The 18137-nt window shown below is 35.5% G+C and overlaps 1 protein-coding gene across 7 annotated transcripts in view; it reads left to right on the plus strand.

Annotated features, from left to right (window-relative positions):
* Nucleotides 1-18137, plus strand: part of LOC141542352 (phosphatidylcholine translocator ABCB4) — a 109258-nt gene that overhangs the window by 66356 nt on the left and 24765 nt on the right. For all 7 annotated transcript variants that reach the window (XM_074266647.1, XM_074266652.1, XM_074266646.1 and 4 more), the window contains 6 exons: nucleotides 4073-4219; nucleotides 5716-5820; nucleotides 7094-7171; nucleotides 8397-8480; nucleotides 12282-12485; nucleotides 15803-15903. In XM_074266647.1, coding sequence (XP_074122748.1) covers nucleotides 4073-4219; nucleotides 5716-5820; nucleotides 7094-7171; nucleotides 8397-8480; nucleotides 12282-12485; nucleotides 15803-15903 — 719 coding nt within the window. The remainder of the gene's footprint in view (nucleotides 1-4072; nucleotides 4220-5715; nucleotides 5821-7093; nucleotides 7172-8396; nucleotides 8481-12281; nucleotides 12486-15802; nucleotides 15904-18137) is intronic.

Raw genomic sequence — 18137 nt, forward strand, 5'->3', positions numbered from 1 at the left:
CTTTGGGAATAAAATCATCTTCAAACTATTATTATTAATAATAGTAGTGATAATAATATACTCATTTATATTGAATTGTAGACAGGTGTCTTATGGACTATGTTAGAAGAAATTGTATTTAGCAAACCTAATAATTACATTAAAAAATCTTAGCATAGCAAAAATATATATTCTTAGAAATTCTCCATGGAGATTTGGGTTGTGTTATTAGAACAAAGTAAAGGCCTGGCCATCTGTGACTTGGGGGATCATTAGTAAGTAATACCCCAACTAGGTGGGACTACCAGGAAAAGCAGTTGCTTTGAGAAGTTGAACAAAAAAATTATCCCTATAGTCTTAAAAGTCAATGGAAATGGTAATCCAACCCACAAGGACAGCCAGTGTTTTTCTGGACCCCAATTTAACAGAATGCTGCATGAAGCTGTTGTCCTTCTCAAACATATCCTGAGATTGTTTTCTTTCTTTCCTCTTACAGCTTCTTTCATGTCTCTTTTCTCCTCAAATCCCCGTTCGAATGGTTTAACCATTCATTTTAATACTCCTATATTGAAAAGAAGCAATCAAGGAAGATACGTTTGTATTTTTTGGGGAAAAACATTCTAAAATATGTTCAAAATTCTGATTTAATTATCATTAGAAAAAAATGAGATTATTTTCATCCTAATTTGTTTGTTGGGCTTGGAGGAGATGCCAATATAATCATACTTGTTGGGAAGCCCTCCCTTTCCCTCCTCTTAGGAGTTCTTGATCTTGATCTCAAATTAGTGTATTTACTTGGAAAAGAAATGGATTACAATAATGGTCTAACCTCATCATAAAATGAAAGAAAACTAATTTCCATTTTTTTTCTTGGCTTTGGTACATTTCTCAGTCTTCACATTCAAAATAAAATCTACAAGTATTTATTAACTCTATTAGTTGACTATATTGTTTTTAAAACCCTACCATGTGAAAAGTTTTGGATTACGTAGTAGACACACACAAAAAAATCTTTGCCTTCAAAGAGCTTATATTCTAATGAGGAAGATATGTATACATACATATGTACATCTACAAGAATATTATATATTCATATTGTTATGTTTATAACTATATGGGAAAAGGATGGAAGGCAGAAGCAAAGTAACTGTGAGAAAAAATACAGTAGTTTCTGGGATAAGCATTGGAAAGGGTAGCGTGGGAAACCAAGGAAGTCTCGTAGAGTTGACTCTTAAAGGGAGCAAAGGATTCTACGAGGTAGAAGTGGGGCAGCCAGAACAAAGGATTGGGTCAAGTTAGAAAGGGCTTTAAATAAGAAAAAAAGAAGAATTTTATACTTGATTTTGAAGGGGAATGACATGGTTGGGTTTATACTTTAGGAAAACTATTTTGGCGTCAATGTGGAGAATAGATTGGAGGGAAGAGAAATTTGAGGCAAAGACACTGAGTAAAAAATTTTGAAAGAATCCTTACTAAAGATGATGAGGGCTCCAAGTAAGGTGGTAATTGTGTGAGTGGACAGAAGAGCAAAGGTGCAAGAGCTATTGTGAAGATAGAAACTACAAGATTTGGCAACTGAGTGGTATGAATAAAGGAGGGTTCAGAAATGGACATTTGGGTGGTTAGAAGGGTGGTGGTGTTAACCCTCCACAGAAAAAGGAGGTTCAAAAGAGGTGGAAAATTGAGGAAAAGATTAATTCAGTATTGAACATGTTAAGTTTGAAATATTTTTGGATTAACCAGTCTATAGGTGATTGATGTACTGAGACTGAAACTCTAGAACTAGACTAGGACTGTAGAATAGATATGAGAATCTTTGTCATAGAGAAGTGAGAGCTCACTATAAATAAAGGCAGTGTAGAGGCAGCCACCACCCTGCCTTTACATCAAAAGATTGCTACAGTAGAATGTAAACTTCTTGAGAATAAAGGCTACTTTACTTTTGTTTTTGGTCCCCAGGTGCTTAAGAAATGTTTGTTGAATTGAATATCGAAAATAACCTGAAACAGAAACGTTGAAATTAAAAGAGAATTGGAAATCTGGAAAAAAAAAACCCAAACCTTGAATACTAACCCTTTTATTTTTAGAAATGAGAAAGCTAATGCCTCGAGTTGTCTGAGACCTTCAGAGAAAGAGATTCCATAGCTATCTTTGGAAACAGTTCAGTGATAAAAAGCCTCCTTCATCAGAAAGTGCTTTCTTATGTCTAGTCTTCTGGATGAAATGTTAACTTGTTCTCTATTGTTTTGTCCTCAGCTGAGCTAGAAAGAAAAGCAGAAAACAGTTTTATTTAAATTTAGGACACCTTGTGCAGTTAGTGGGCATCTTTATGCATCCTATCACCTGTTACTGAAACATTTGGTTTCATTTTAGATTTCTCCATAGTGTTGAGCAAGTCTGTCATGCTTATGCCTTGGGCCTCAATTTGTCTTGTGTTAATTTTCCCCCAAGCAATAAATTTGTCTTTTATATATAAACAACCTAACTGAGCTGCTACAAATAGCCTAATTTTTCCATTGCATTTGATCATAAATTTTTTTTTTCAGGATAGACAAAACTAGAAAAAAATTTACCTTGAGACAGAGATAGGACTGATGTAGCCTAAATAGGGCTATTCTATAATATTTCCCTAGCTAATTTAATAAGGAATAGTTATGATTCAATGGTCTTAATGGTTCCCTCCTCCCCCAGAGAGTAGCTATATTTCCCAGAAATCAAGCTCACAGGCCAATAGGACAAATCAGTGCTTTGCACCTACTACAGTCATGACCCCATGGACAGAGTGACTATCTTGCTTCTTTCCTCTCTTTTCTAATAATAGAGCTCTAGATATTGCCAGTAATTTTTATCTCACCTAAGTTTTCAATTCCACCATTCCCATAGCACCGGTACTTTGCTGTATCAAAACAATGGCCTCTCCCTTCCTCAGGAGAAATTTGTAAGTTGGCTCTCCTTCTGTGGCAGATGGTCCAATGAGTCAAATGACCCTTATGCCCATGTGAAGACCAAGTTAGCATCCTGGATAACTTAAAATAAGCTGGAGTCAGGAGAAGCAAAAGTCCTTGGTCTTTATTTTTGGTCTTTAGGGGTAGAAGTGAAGGGAATGGACACAGGATTTCTAGACCTTCTTCTTCCTCATCTACCACCAAAACTCTGGCTTGTCTTACTCCACCCCTAATCCTTCCCAAATTCTCTGTATACACCAAAAGATTAAGCCAGCACAGAGTAGTAGGAAGGGCCATTTTCCAAGTATAAGCTGATAGAGTATTGTCCAATTGGTAATTAGCCTTAAGTGCTTGGCTGTCCAACCTCAGTGCATCAACTCAGAGTTTCAGCCTTTTACATGCCCACAAATTTCAAATCTGCTTAATAATACAAATGTCTTTCCCTCTTCTCCGTCTGTTTCTTAACTTCTTTCTCCAGTCTGTTGTCCCTGCTAGGTACCTTTCAGCACTAATTGACTGTATCTTTAGCATTCTGGGAAATCATGTATTTTCTTGCTGTCACTTCTTACCTACTTACCTTGCTTCCCCATGCCTATATGGATAATAAGAATAGGGAGAAAAAGAAAGACTCAAACAAATTAGCCAATTCTTTCAGTTTGTAATTAATATATTGGGAGATAGTGTTGAAAGAGTGGAAAGATTTTCTGGTACGGGGAGTCTGGGGCATGGGTTCAATAGTTGCCTCTGGCACATATTAGACATATTTTTGTTGAACATACCAATCCCTTAATGCCCACAGCCAACTCACTGTAACCATAATTTGAGCAACAGTTCATTGGTAGATGATATTTCTTCACAGGAAATTTCCTCTCCCAATGAAATCACCATTCTGAACACAAATAAACAAACACATTATTATGTGTTTTTTTTCTCTTTAACAATAATGACTGTACTGCTTATATTCTCAATTATATTTTAAGTCCCTTCAGGTTGTTACTATGTCATCCACTTCCTCTCTTCCACAGCAATTATCATAGTGCGGGGCACACAGTAGGTCCTTAGCAAGTCATTGTCCTTTGATGGTCCTAGAATGTAAACACTCATTTGTGTGTTGAATCACTATTTCTCTGGCTTTTTGTGTGTTCTAGGATTCAGATGTGCCTCCAGTATCTTTTCTCAAAGTCCTGAAGCTGAATAAGACAGAATGGCCTTACTTTGTGGTGGGAACTCTCTGTGCCATTGTCAATGGAGCCTTACAGCCAGCATTTTCCATAATCTTCTCAGAGATGTTAGCAGTAAGTCTGAAAAAAATCAGGTAACACTTGACGTAGTCTTAATGGCTGAATGGAAGTAGCTGGTAAACTTTCATTACATTCAATCCATGATTTTATATCTCTGTCCATTTGAGGAAAGTGTTTTAAGTGAAACAAAACTAAATTGGAGTCCTTGCAGTAAAGAGCCTGGAATGTTAGACTTTATGGACTATGGAAACTTAGAGCATTTATTAAACACCTACTGTGTGCTAGGCACTAAGCAAAATACTTGGAATTTAAAGGCAGGGAATTAAACAATTCTTTACTTTCAAGGAGTTTATGTTCTAATAAGCAGAGAGGGGGCACAATAACAACATAATAATAATATCTTGTGTTTATATACTGCTTTAAGGATCATAAAGTATTTGCCATAGATAGATTAAGCATAGATAAAATTAGATATAATTTATAGATTAGATTTATTATAGATAACTTATTGTAGATAACTAAATACAAAATATAGAAATAATTGGGGCACAAACCAACAACTATAAGCTGATAAAGCTTATAGAATTTTAGAATGATGAAAGTTATCCTCATAATGGAAATCATTTTTATAGCACTTTAAGGTTTGCAACTGCTTTATGTAGCTATCTCATTTGATACAATCGTACTATATGGTAGGCCAATTATTAATCCATTTTACAGAAGAGGAAACTAAGATAGAGATAAGTGCCTTGTTCTGTGTCACATAGCTAGCAAGTATTTGAAGCAGGCTTGGAATTCAAGTGCTTCTCACTTCAAATCCAGCACCCTATCTGAAGTGTGATCTTGATGCCATAAAGGATAATAATGATAGTCAACAACAACTTGCCTTTATAAAATGTTTTAAGGTTTATGAAATACTTTTAAATAAAATTATATAACATTGGATTAATTCAGTAATCTGAGATAAATTTGGATTAGACATATGGCAGGTATAAATCATAGTGCTAGTTCTGGGGTCAGGAAAATGTATGGTCAGATCCTCTTACACATACTGGTTGGATGACTCAGATTAAGTCAGTTGGCCTTAAGGTAGCCCAGACAATTCTTTAAACCTTGAAGATAGAAGGTGATAACTGATTTGCCTCCATAATGGGGAGTCCCCCTCACTATCTTTAAAGACCATCAGATTCAACTCCCTCATTGTACAGGTGATGAAACTGTGATGGAGAGACATGTAAGAACTTCCCCAAATGTGCCCAAAGTCATACAGATGGTGAGGAACACAATTGAGGCTCTTTGATTCCAAATTCAGTGTTCTTTCCCAGCCACCATCCAGATTGTCCACAGCAAGAGTTTTCTCTATACCAGTGAAACAACAGCAAAAGGTGATATTATTCCAAAACCACTTTCATCTTTTAATAAATCTATATTTTATCAGGTCTTAGTTTCTGATATGTATCCCAAATATTATTGTTTAGATCAGAAAAAAAAAACTAACTCAGAAGAACAGGCAACTAATCCAAGTGGGTTTCTTCTTTGGTCTTCTATAGATTTTTGGACCAGGGGATGATGAAGTAAAGCAGCAGAAGTGCAATATGTTCTCATTGCTCTTTTTAGGGCTTGGAATTATTTCTTTCTTTACTTTTTTCCTCCAGGTAGGTGCCAGATTATCTATTTCTTACTTTGCTTTTAAATATTTACATGCCTTTATGGGACAGCCTAAGAACCAAGTGGCCCTTCCAAATCCTTCAGGTTAACTGAAATTGCAAAATGCATTTTGGATATCAGCTCAGTATTTGGAATGTTTAATCTTAGCCCTAGAGAAGAGATAATTAAACATACATCTTTTCTCTCAGCCCCCTCAGCAGTGGGGGATCTGTAGGAGCAGTGTGTGTGTGTATGTGTGTGTGTGTGTGTGTCCAACCTGGGTACAAATATCTTGTTGGTTTTGCTTAATTTTATTGTTACAAGGGAGTGATTCAGGGCTGGGAAGTGGTGATTCCATATGGAGATAATAATGGAATCAAAACAAAAGTTATCCAATTTTTTTTTATCCAATTATTCCTTTCTTTGTGAACAATAGTGTACTATGGGAACAAAGTTCTGAATGGAACACTAGACTTGGTGGATTTTTAATTAGTTTTGTATATTTTTAAAAATAGTTTGTTATAAGAGATGGGTTTATAGTGGAATGAAAAAGGAAGGATGTTTTGGGTGAATGAAGATAATAGAAAAACAAAAGAGATAATTTTTAGAAATAATAATTAAGAAAAACAACTCTCATTAGAAAAAAAATTGTAAATGCAAACCAGTTTCTAAAGGGAAGAAGAACTTGTATGGCCTAACCAGTGTGCTCAGATATTTACTCTGAAACTTTTACTATTATTCATAGTTTCTTGGAGCATTGAAGGAGTAAGTGAGTGTACAACAGTCACACACCCAATATGTGTCAGAGGCAGGGGTTGAACTTGAGTCTCTATGACTGACTCATCCTGTCTTATTTTCTAACTTCTGACTCATTGTGTCTTGTTTTTATTAAAAGTGGTACCTAACATAAAATGAAATCTTATGCAAAAGTCTTTAAAAATGGGGCAGACAATAAACATTCAGAACAGTTTGGGTGTGACTAAGGCCCGAAAGAGTATCAAATCAACAGTCTTTCAAAGTCTCTTCTAGGCCTGGAATTCTGATACAAACTTGAGATTTGAAGATATAAAAACACTCAATTCAAACACCATTAGAAGCAACCAGAAACTTGTTTTAGAATATTCATTAATTTGGATTATTACTGACGGTAGAGTTCTTCTAAAAGACCAGAATTTTCTTGGATGGTGAAAGTTATATATAGGTGTCTGCATTTGAGAAGTTTAATCCTGAGACCTGGGGAAAATAAAGATTGTGTCCTTTTTTTCTTTTCTTCTCAATCAGGGATTTACATTTGGAAAAGCTGGGGAGATCCTTACAACAAGACTTCGGTTTATGGCTTTTAAGGCCATGCTACGACAGGTATTTCTCTTCTATTTTTTGGATTCACTCTTACATTCTTCTGGGTATGTTTGAGCCTGAGAATCCTTCTGCACATTAACATATCCGCAAATATATATCTCTCCCACACCATTTATATTATTAATGTGTGTGTGCAGAGAAAAGGTATAAGTTAAAATGAGAAAAATAGATTTTCTGGACTTGGTATTTTCAAGAAAAGAAGCAGCTTGTACTCCAGGGACCTCATTAGAAATTTTATTAAGACCTATAATCTAAAATACAGTAGTCAGATAGTGGAGTGGATAAATAATGCTCAGCTCTGTAAATTGACCTCTTTATTACTTTTTCTCTCCCTCATCCACCAAAAAATCTTTGGGGTTTTATACCAAAGAAAGGAGAACTCCAGAACTAGAAATAATCACTATATTAGTGGCTATAATGGATAGTGATCTTAAAAACCATCTTCTCCAACCCTCTCATTTTACAGATGAAGAAACTGAGGTTCAAGTAATTAAATGACTTGACCAACTCACACAGATAGTAAGTGAAAGGGCTAGAACTGGAATTCAGATTTTGTGACATCAAGTTCATTGTTACAAGTTCAATATTTTTCTCTATCTGCATATATATACATACATACATACATACATACATACCAACATCTAACTGCCTGTATAACTTCTACTTAGGAGGGATGCTTCTCAAGTCCAAGAAGTATGTTTAGTATTAGCCAAACCCTCACCCTTCTCCCCAAAGTAATCTTGGCTGCTTTTTCTCAAACCAACATTGAGGGTGTATGTAGATTATAGCATGGCAATGGAATCTTTGAATACATCCCACAGGGTCAAAAATGGATGCTGCAATCTTTTATGTTCTTATTAATCAGGTGTCCATTATGTGCATACTGTTCTTGCTTTAGGAGTTGAGACTTGTTGTTTGGAAAGTGAGGAGCATTATTTTACTATTTCAAGAGTGGTGAGGCAATACGATATAGTGGCTAGATTGCCAATCTTGGAAACTGGATTCAAATTGTGCTTCTATCAAATTCTGACTTTGTGAATATGGGCAAGTTATTTAAGCACTCAGCATCCCAGGTGATATTCTAAGATGATGCTACAAGTGAATTCCCCATTCACATTAGTGGGGGAAGTTTCCATACTAAGGGTTTCACACACTTATGATATCATAGAACAGGACCAAATACTTTTTTTCAAGATTTAAAGGCTATTGTTTGGCTTTGTTATAGGACATGAGTTGGTTTGATGATCCTAAGAACAGTACTGGTGCACTTTCGACAAGACTTGCAACTGATGCTTCCCAAGTCCAAGGAGTATGTAACCTATTCTCTGCCAAACCTCTTCTTACCTTTGATATGGCTAGAAATCAATATGCAGTAGAATTTTCACTTTTGGGGTGATTTCTACAGCACTCCATCTTTTCAGGGAATGTTGATCTAATGGATGTTTTAATATTTGTCATTTTAATTCAATTCAATCAATACAAAGTATTAGGTGGTTGGAATATATAAAAGCTGAAATATTTCCTGCCCCCCAAGGAGCTCACATTCTACAGGGAAATAAAGCACAGCTAAGTAAATTGAAATCATATACAGAGTAATAAAAGGTAAATTTCTCTTGGTACTATGCAAATTCCTTTAAATCAATAGCATGTTTTCAGTCCATTTATTCCCTCCTTCCTATTAGACCAGAATCAATGAATTCCAAAAAAAGGAAGCCATTTAATTAGGATAAAGGTAAAATCCCACATTTGAGTTTAAAAAAAAACACAACCAACTGCACAAAGTGGATAAGAAATGATTAGAAAACAATTTATATAAAAAAAAATCTTGAACATGATAGCTGCATACAAATCCTCTTAGATTTGGAGTCAGGGAAGACCTGAATTCAGATAATGCCTCAACCACTCGCTAGCTATGTGATCCTGGATTTGTCATTTATATGAATCTCTTGACAACATCTTGGTGCCTCAGTTTCCCTATCTGAAAAATAGGGATAATACAAACACCAGCTCCTGGGGTTGTTGCAAGAATCAAATTAATTAACATACACAAAGCCAAAGTTCTTTGCAAACCTTAAAACTCTAAATAAATGCTATTATTATTATCATAATTAATGAGTCACCAGTATAATGATGTGTCAAACCAGAAATATTAATGTAAACTTAAAGTACATTCATTGGAATACAGTTTAAAAAATGAGAGAAATAATTTTTCCATTGCATTCTGCCCTAGAAGGTTCTTACATGAAGTATTGTCCCAAGTTGCGAGCGCTACATTTTAAGAAAGAATTTGACTAATCAGAACCAGTTCAAAGAAGAGTGGCCAGGATAATAGGGAAGTACAAATCATGCTATATGACCTTTAACTGAAAGAACTGTGTGTTCAGCCTGGAGACAGGAAAGGTTTATAGCAATGTAATCGCTGCTTTCAGACAACTAGAACTAGATGTTCCACAGATAGCTTAAGCTCATCAAGTATAAAACTGAATTCATTATCTTCCCCTTTTAAATTCATTCTTGTCTCTTGCATATGACCTCATATACCTCCCTCCTTACCTCACACCAGAAATTTTGCAGTGCCTTCAGCTCTCCCCACTGGAGTCTATCCCTCTGCTCAACTTGCTAAAGTGATCTTCCTAGAATACAATTCTGGTCATGTCAATAAATTCCATTTGTTCCCCATCACTTCCCAAGTCAATAAATTCCATTTGCTACCTGTCACCTCTAGGATCAAATGTAAAATTTTCTGGTATTCAGAATCTTTATAAGCTCTCCCTTCCCCCACCTTTCCAACCTCCTTATGTCCCCACATACTTTGTGACTCAGTAACACTGGTTTTCTTGCTGTTTCTTGAATATGACACTTTATCTCCCAATTCAATGTATTCCTATATTCTCATTTTCCTCATCTCTCCCTCCTGGTTTTTCTCACTTCCTTCAAGTGTCATCTAAAATATTACCTCCCATAGGAAACCTTTCCCAATCCTCCTTAATTCCAATATCTGTTCTCTAGTGATCATCTTCAACCTATCCTGTATGTAGCTTGTTAGTAAATAATTGTTTGCACATTGTCTGTCCCATAGACTGTGAGCTTTTTCAGAGTTGGGATTATATTTTGCCTTTCTTTGTCTCCCCAGTGCTTTTACCTGCTAACACATGCTTATTGGCTGATTAGCTTAAATATTTCAATATTTCAAAGGCTGTTGGTAGGTTTTGCTTATCCTCAGATGTTGATGTTGGAAAATCCAGGGAGGCACATAAGAGCCAATATGAGGAAAATATTTTTTTTGATTAGAGATGTCCAAAACTAGAATGGGTTTTCTTCCCCTCTAGGTAGGTTTTTCCATCATTAGAAGCCCTCAAACAGAGACTGGCTCCATTCTTACTGTTGTCAGGAATGCTATAAAAGGGATTCTTTGGTCTTCATTGAAATTTATATCCTCTAAAATTAACCCACTCCAAGATGCTCTGAGTTTATTTCCTTAATAGGAGATATTGACTTCTTTACCACCCATCCATAAGAAGAGAGGCAAGAGACTAGAATGTGAGTTTAAGGAAGCAGGAGAGAAATTTCTACTAGAACCACTGATATAGCATCATGGCGCTATGATGTGGTAAAACAATTTGGGGATCTACTGTAATCAAAGTAAATCAAGTCTCAGAGAAGATACAGAATCTATCTGCTCAGGGATTCATACAGAATCATCTTCAGTTCATCTCTCTCTAATCTCTCTCTTTCTCCTTTCCCTATCCTTCCTCCCTTTCTTCCCATATGCACTCATTTGTTGTGTCTTGCCAATTTTAGCAAGGAGTTTTCATGGGCAGTTGGGAGATGCAAAGAAAGAAAGACTTTGAATCAGGAAGATTCTTCTTAGTGAATTAAAATCTAACCTCAGATACTTATTAGTTGTGTGACTCCAGGCAAATCACTTAATGCTGGAGGGGAAATGGCAAACCACTCTGCCAAGAAAACCCCAAATGGAGTCAAGAATTGTCATATACGACTAAAAACATCTTCCAAATTATCTTCATCTCTCCATTCAAACCCTAAGTCCCTATCACCTTGCACCTAGAGTATTGAAGCAGCCTCCAAGTCAGCCCCCAGTATCACAACTGACAGTTTGATATCCCATAAACACAGGTACAACCATGTCTCTGCTTTGCTTGAGAATAATAATAGCTAATAATAGTTAACATTTACAGGTATTGAACTAGATGCTTGACAAATGTTATCTCATTTGTAAAAATCTTGGAAGATAGGTGTCATCTTACAGATGAGGAAACTGAGGCAGAGTTAAATGACTTACCTAGGGTTACACAGCTAGTAAGTTAAGTGTCAGAGGCCAGGTTTAAATTCAGAAAGATGAGTTTTTCCTCACTCAAAGCCTGGAGGTCTATACACCAGGGTGCATCTAGTTGCTTTATGCACTATCTATTGCTCCACCCTGGCTGCTCCACATTTCCAGTAGACTATTGCCTCCAAAAATGAAGTACAAAATCCATGGCTTATTATTTAGAGAACTTCCACCTTTCTAATCTAATCTCAGTTTATTGCTCTCACTTCCCCCTCTATACACAGTCTATTTTCTAGCCAAACTAGTTTACCTGTTCTCTTTAAAGTCAGTCTATACCTCTCCAAGCCTTTGCACCTGCTGTTCCCCATGTCTAAAATGTGGTTTCTCATTTTTCTGTCTCTTAGAAGCTCTTGCTTACTTTGATTTAGCTCAGATGTCTTCTCTTACATGAAGCCTTTCTAGATATTCACAGTTGTTAGGGCTACCCAGCCACCTATGACCCATCAGACTTGAACTTACTTTGAATTTATTTGAGTGATCATCTCTAATTTTTCCTGTCTATTATAGCTTGACAATATATTTCCTTAATTTATACAATTGTCTAGATTTTATGCTTACTTATTTGTGTCCAATTTATTTTCCCTGAATAGAATGATAGAACCTTGAAGCAGGGACTATTTTGTTATTATCTTGGTATGTCTTTGTACCCAGTACCTGGCATATATTTTGGGGGCTTAATAAATGCTTGTTGAATGAATCAATGATTAAGCTCATTTGCTTGGAACATGGAACACAGATGCTTCCTTCTTTCCCTTTCAGGCTACAGGTAGCAGGCTGGCTTTGATTGCTCAGAATACAGCAAACCTTGGGACTGGGATAATCATATCATTTGTATACGGTTGGCAATTAACCCTTTTGCTATTATCAGTTGTTCCAATCATTGCTGTATCAGGAATCATTGAAATGAAAATGTTGGCTGGAAATGCTAAAAGAGACAAAAAGGAACTGGAAGCTGCTGGAAAGGTGAGTCTGATGAAACCTCATGTATACAATATATGTATACACATATTGTATTTAATTTATACTTTAACATATTTAACATGTATTGGTCAACCTGCCATGGCGGGGAGGGGAAAAATTAGAACAAAAGATTTGGCAATTGTCAATGTTGTAAAATTACCCATGCATCTATCTGGTAAATAAAAACTTAAAAAAAAAAAAAAAAAGAAAGAAAGAAACTTCATGTCTTTTAAGTCTTAGCAATTATCTGTGGTGGCTGATTGCAATTTATGTAACATAGTCCATTACTTTGGATAATATTATTTATTGCAATTAACAATGACTGAAGAAATGTAGGTATCTAAGGATTCCAAGTAGTTCACAAGTCTCGGATATTTTTATTTCTCATTCCTGAGCTATATTTTAAAATATATATTTTTACTCTTCTTACCAGTTCTCACCATAGAATTGGATTGTACTGTTGACATTATATATATATATCAACAGAATGCTATGGTCAGGAAGAATGACTTTCAGGAAATGGAAGAAGACCTTTGTCACTGGAGAGGTCCTGAGTTTATTAGTAGCGATTCATCGGGCAAGAATTTGACAAGTTGATGCTTTGAGTTAGGAATGTGTGTGACTATTTCTTTGTATATGAATTGGTTCTTTTTCACGAGTCTCCAGAACTATGGAGTTGGCCACCAAAATGATGGTAAGAGTAACCAATCAACTTAGCAGAGGGAAATTTAGACAAGAGCTGACTCTTCTGATGTTATTTCATCTAGTATAGTACCTGGCAATCTTAAAGGCTTAATCAATACTTGTTGAATTGAAGTGAGCCCTGAAGGGGATCTGGAAGTGGGGAGAGATAGGCTAGATCTGAGTCCAAGAATCCCATGAGTGACAACGATAAATTGGTGCAAAAGAAAGAAAATTTCTAATGTAGCAAGAAATAGGATAGTGGCAAAGGGCCAAGGCTGCTAGAATCTGCAGGCAGGTCTGGAAGAGGCTTTTAAAATTCTTATCAGTGAAAGAGAAGGGTGAAAAATGTCTGATAATTGGATTCAGATTAAGACAAGAGTTTCAGGCTTCTATTTGGCTTGGGGCTTTCACGGGAAGCTGTTTAGCACCATTTAAGATTGAGTTCCATAGTGTAATCCCCCAGGAAAAGATCAGAAGACTAATACTTATAAATAAATAAAGCCTCTCTTCTGACTCTCCAGAGAGGTGAAAGCCTTTTCACCAGACAATTTGGAGGCTAACTGCCCTTATTCCATTAAGAATAGAGGATGGCTCTCTAGGAATGGAGAGTATGGCTTATCATTGTAGGGACCTGAAGATAATATACTGAGTTTTCTACCAGTGGAAAATAATCAATCCAGATACAAAGGAATAGTTACAGACTTTCAAAACTCAGAGTATCAACTAGTCAAAATCTCACCTGATGAATTGCTACTGATAAACTCAGGGTCTGTTTGGTGACAAGGTCCTCCTCCATCTCCTGAAAGTCTTTCTTCCTGACTGAAACATTCTCTGTTGATCTGCATCCCCAACTTCAGAATGTGGTTTGGGGAGAATTTTAATTTTTGGATTTTGAATCTGTGATTTTATCACCATGGTAAACTTCTTATATATAGATATGTAGGCCACTAATTTATCCATAAATTAACAATCTTAAATGTCACCTGATGCACTGAGAGGTTGTGATTTATCCATAATCACAAAGCTGATATGGGCCAAAGGTAGCACACATGGCTTTCTGATTCCAGGAAGAATTTTCTTTCTGTTGCTCTAGGCAGGAATTATGACAATTAATTGTAGCTATGTACATCAAGTATCTCTTTTATCCTTACCAGTTTTTAAGGCTTTCAAACTTTTGTTGGACATTGAAAACTAGCTTGAGTTAAAGGGTTCAGGTTTTAGGTTTACACAGAAAAATAAGCATATAATAGGAATTGTTGATACATCCTTACAATCTATGTGCTTTTTAAAAAAAACTAATGATACTACTAATTAATATTATCCCTAATAATAATATTACCTGTTAATATTGGATAAAGCATTAGACTTGGAATCAAGAAGAAGTGAATTAAAATCCTGCCTCATGTGATCCTGCTTTTATATATATTGATCTCCTCATCTGTAAGATGGGAATTTATCTCAGGATTATATTGGGAAGGTGAAATGAGAAAATAACTAAAAAATACTTTGCAAGACTGAAAGCACTATATTAAATGTTGTTATTATTCAGTCAAGTCAGATTTGATTCTTCATGATCCCATTTGGGGTTTTCTTGGCAAAATACTGGTTTGTCATTTCCTTCTCCAGCTTATTTTACAGATGAGGAAACTGAAGCAAACAAGGTTATTAAGTGACCTTGTCAGGATCACACAGCTAGTAAGTGATTGAGGCAAGATTTGAACTCAGGGCTTACTGTCCAGTGCTCTATCTACTGTGCCAACTAGAATCAAAGGCTCACACTCCCTCCTTGGACAAATGATTTAGATTTTCTGGGCTGAGTTCCTTAGTGGTAAAATGTAACACTTTTCATATATTATCTAATTGTTAGACCTTAGGAACCCACAAAACAGATAGTATTAATCTCATTTTATGGATGATGAATCAGATTAAATCTCCCATCTAGTAGATAACAGAGCCAAGATTGCAACTCTGATCCCCTAAATCCAAGACATTTCATTGCACTACTCAATTATTCAAATTGAATTAATTTAAGTGATCCACTGCCCCACCCCTTATACCTCACTAGGGCCAGCCTGAGTGAAGCAAGTAACTGACACTTTTAGTCTTGCCCTTTGGGAGTTTTAGTTTCTTTGAGAACCTTTCCTAATCCTCCTTATCATCTACGTGGCCTGGGAGATGCCTTTTAGCCTTATTACACTTAATTTCTACTAAGGTGGTAACTTACTTTGGTAAAAGGAATTGCTTCACTGATGAAATCATAGATCTTTGACTTGTTAAAATGTTACCATGATAATCATAAAGCTTTTCATCTTATTGTAATATAATATTTATATAAGGCAGTATAGTAGTGTAATGGGCAAAAGATCAGTTTTGGAATCAGACCTGTATTCATTTTTCTGCCTCTGATACAGAGTAACTTTGGGGACTGTAGCTAATCACTTAAGCCCCAAAGTCTAGAGTTCCCTAGACTCCTAATATTTCCTAAATTGCTGATCTGTATATATGAGTATGAGAGGTGTTCTCTATAAAACCATAGGCACAGACTAATAATTATTAATAAAAAACTTTATAATAACTGTACAATATATTATAATGTAATATTATTTCTTTTAATGAGGATCTGATCTATGTTACAGATTGCAACAGAGGCAATAGACAATATAAGGACAGTTGTGTCGTTGACCCAAGAAAGGAAATTCGAGTCAATGTATGGAGAAAATTTGAATGGGCCCTACAGGTAATAAATAAACACAACATTTAGTAAGTGCCTATGTTTTGCTTTAAAAGGGGTGAACATTATATTTTGGATGAACATTATATTTCTTTAGTGTGCTAATACTGTTAAGCATATGGAGCCATTATAATGGGTAGATTTTTTTTTTTAAGATTTTTTTAAAAATGTAACAGAAGAGAGTATGTTAAAAGCGAGAACTATAGATTACTACTCAAAAATCCAGGCTGGATATCTACTTCTACTCTTGCTGTTTACTAGCCATTTGATCTTGAATAAATAACTTAACCCTAGTTTCCCCATTTGTAAAATCTTCATAATAACACTTACATTCCCTAGTTCACAGAACAGTTGTAAGAAAAATGCTATTTCCTGCTAAATCCTGAAATGTAATATAAATGGACCAGGAAAATTACAACCCTGTGATCAAGAGGCATTGGGGAACTGAATAATTATTTGGTTTTAAATCTGGATGGTGTATATACTCCATCTCCATTCTGATGAAGCAATCTTCATCAAACAGGCTTATGTTCTTTGGCAAATTTAAGTCTTTCATCCTGTAGGAAAAGAGTAACTCTAAACCAGTATAATTGCAGAGATTCCAAAGTTTAGGTATCAGTGTACAATTACACTTTCATTTCATTTCATACAAATACAAATACAATTTCATTTATTCATCCAATATTTAATATATACTAGGCAGTGGGAACACAGACAAAAGAAAGAAAAGTCTATCAAAAATGAATGTTAAAAGTCATCTTCCTAAGTAGGTTATTAGGGAGTAAATAAATGTACAAAGTACTTTATGAAAACTAGAATGAGGTAGGTACATAGTGTTATGAATTCTAATTAAGGAGGAGTCTTTTTTAAAAAATGAATTTATCTTCCTACGACTTGTTCCAGGGGTAACTAGGTGCCACTGTAGTGGATAGAGTAGCAGGCCTGGAGTCAGGAACACTCATCTTTATGAGTTCAAATCTGACATCAAACACTAGCTGTGTGACCTGGGCAAGTCGCTTAATCCTGTTTGCCTCAGTTCCCTCATCTGTAAAAATGAGCTGGTAAAGGAATTGGCAAATATCTTCAATATCTTTGCCAAGAAAACTACAAATGAGATCACAAAGTGTAATGTTGGAGAAACTGAAGCAAGACAGAGATTAGAGAGTTTTTAATATTTTATTTGAAAGGGAGAGATTGTGCTGGGGGCAAAACAGGATCCATGTTGACTCCAGCAGACTGAATGGGACTCAAGTCTCAAACCATTCAGCAATGAGTGAACAATTCCAGAGATTTTTTATAGGGCTCCAGTGATCAGGAGAGACAAAAGGGGAGGGAGGAGAGCCCTGGTGAGTGGGAATTTTCAGGAATGGACCATAAATTCGGTTCTGACAGATTGGGGATAATGATCATAAATTCTGATAAGAGGGAGAGGTTAGGAGCCACTGAGTCTGAGATAGGAGATATATTTACCTATCTATCTCTAAATAACCTATCTATAATTTATGGCTCTATGGAATGCTAATGGTCAGGCTAGTTATCTCTGTCTTAATTTATATCAGTTCTAATGGTCAGAAAGGGGGTTGCAACCAGGGAGATTGAGGCAGAACAATTCAGGGAAATTGGGGCAGAACAATTAAAAAAAACTGTGGCATAACAAAAGTGTCAGACATGATTTAAAATTACCTAAACAATGGCTTGTTTGCGATGAATTTATGATGATTTTTAGTAGTCATTATTTCTCAAATTGTTTTTGAAATTACACATTTTTTAAATTTCCAGAAAACAATTTCAAGTGCATTTATACAGTTTCTACAATCAATTTTCATCCTCTTCTTTGAAATCAGAACATTTTCCAGATGCTTTCCTCATTAATATTATATGCCAATAGGAAGGCTATAAACTCTACTCACTTCCTCTATAGCATATTTTTGTGCATTAAACAGTTTAGTTCATCAAATATTTGACACTTTTCTTTATGTAAAATGTAGTGCTGCTTGCTGAGGAAGCCATAAAAATTTAATAAGCTACAATTCCTCCTTTGAAGGGTTCCTGACTTAGAAAAGATGTTCTCAATCTGGTGATTAGGAAGCTTGTTTTTAAAAATATTTTGATAACTATATTTAAAATCCTACCTACAAGGGATAAGCATTTTTAAGTTCCTGTGCTAAGTGCTTTCAACTATAATCTCATTTAATTCATTATCATTTATTTATTTATTTATCATAATGAAATTTTATTTC

The sequence above is a fragment of the Sminthopsis crassicaudata genome, chromosome 5, assembly GCF_048593235.1.
Source record: "Sminthopsis crassicaudata isolate SCR6 chromosome 5, ASM4859323v1, whole genome shotgun sequence".
NCBI classification, from domain to species: Eukaryota; Metazoa; Chordata; class Mammalia; order Dasyuromorphia; family Dasyuridae; genus Sminthopsis; species Sminthopsis crassicaudata.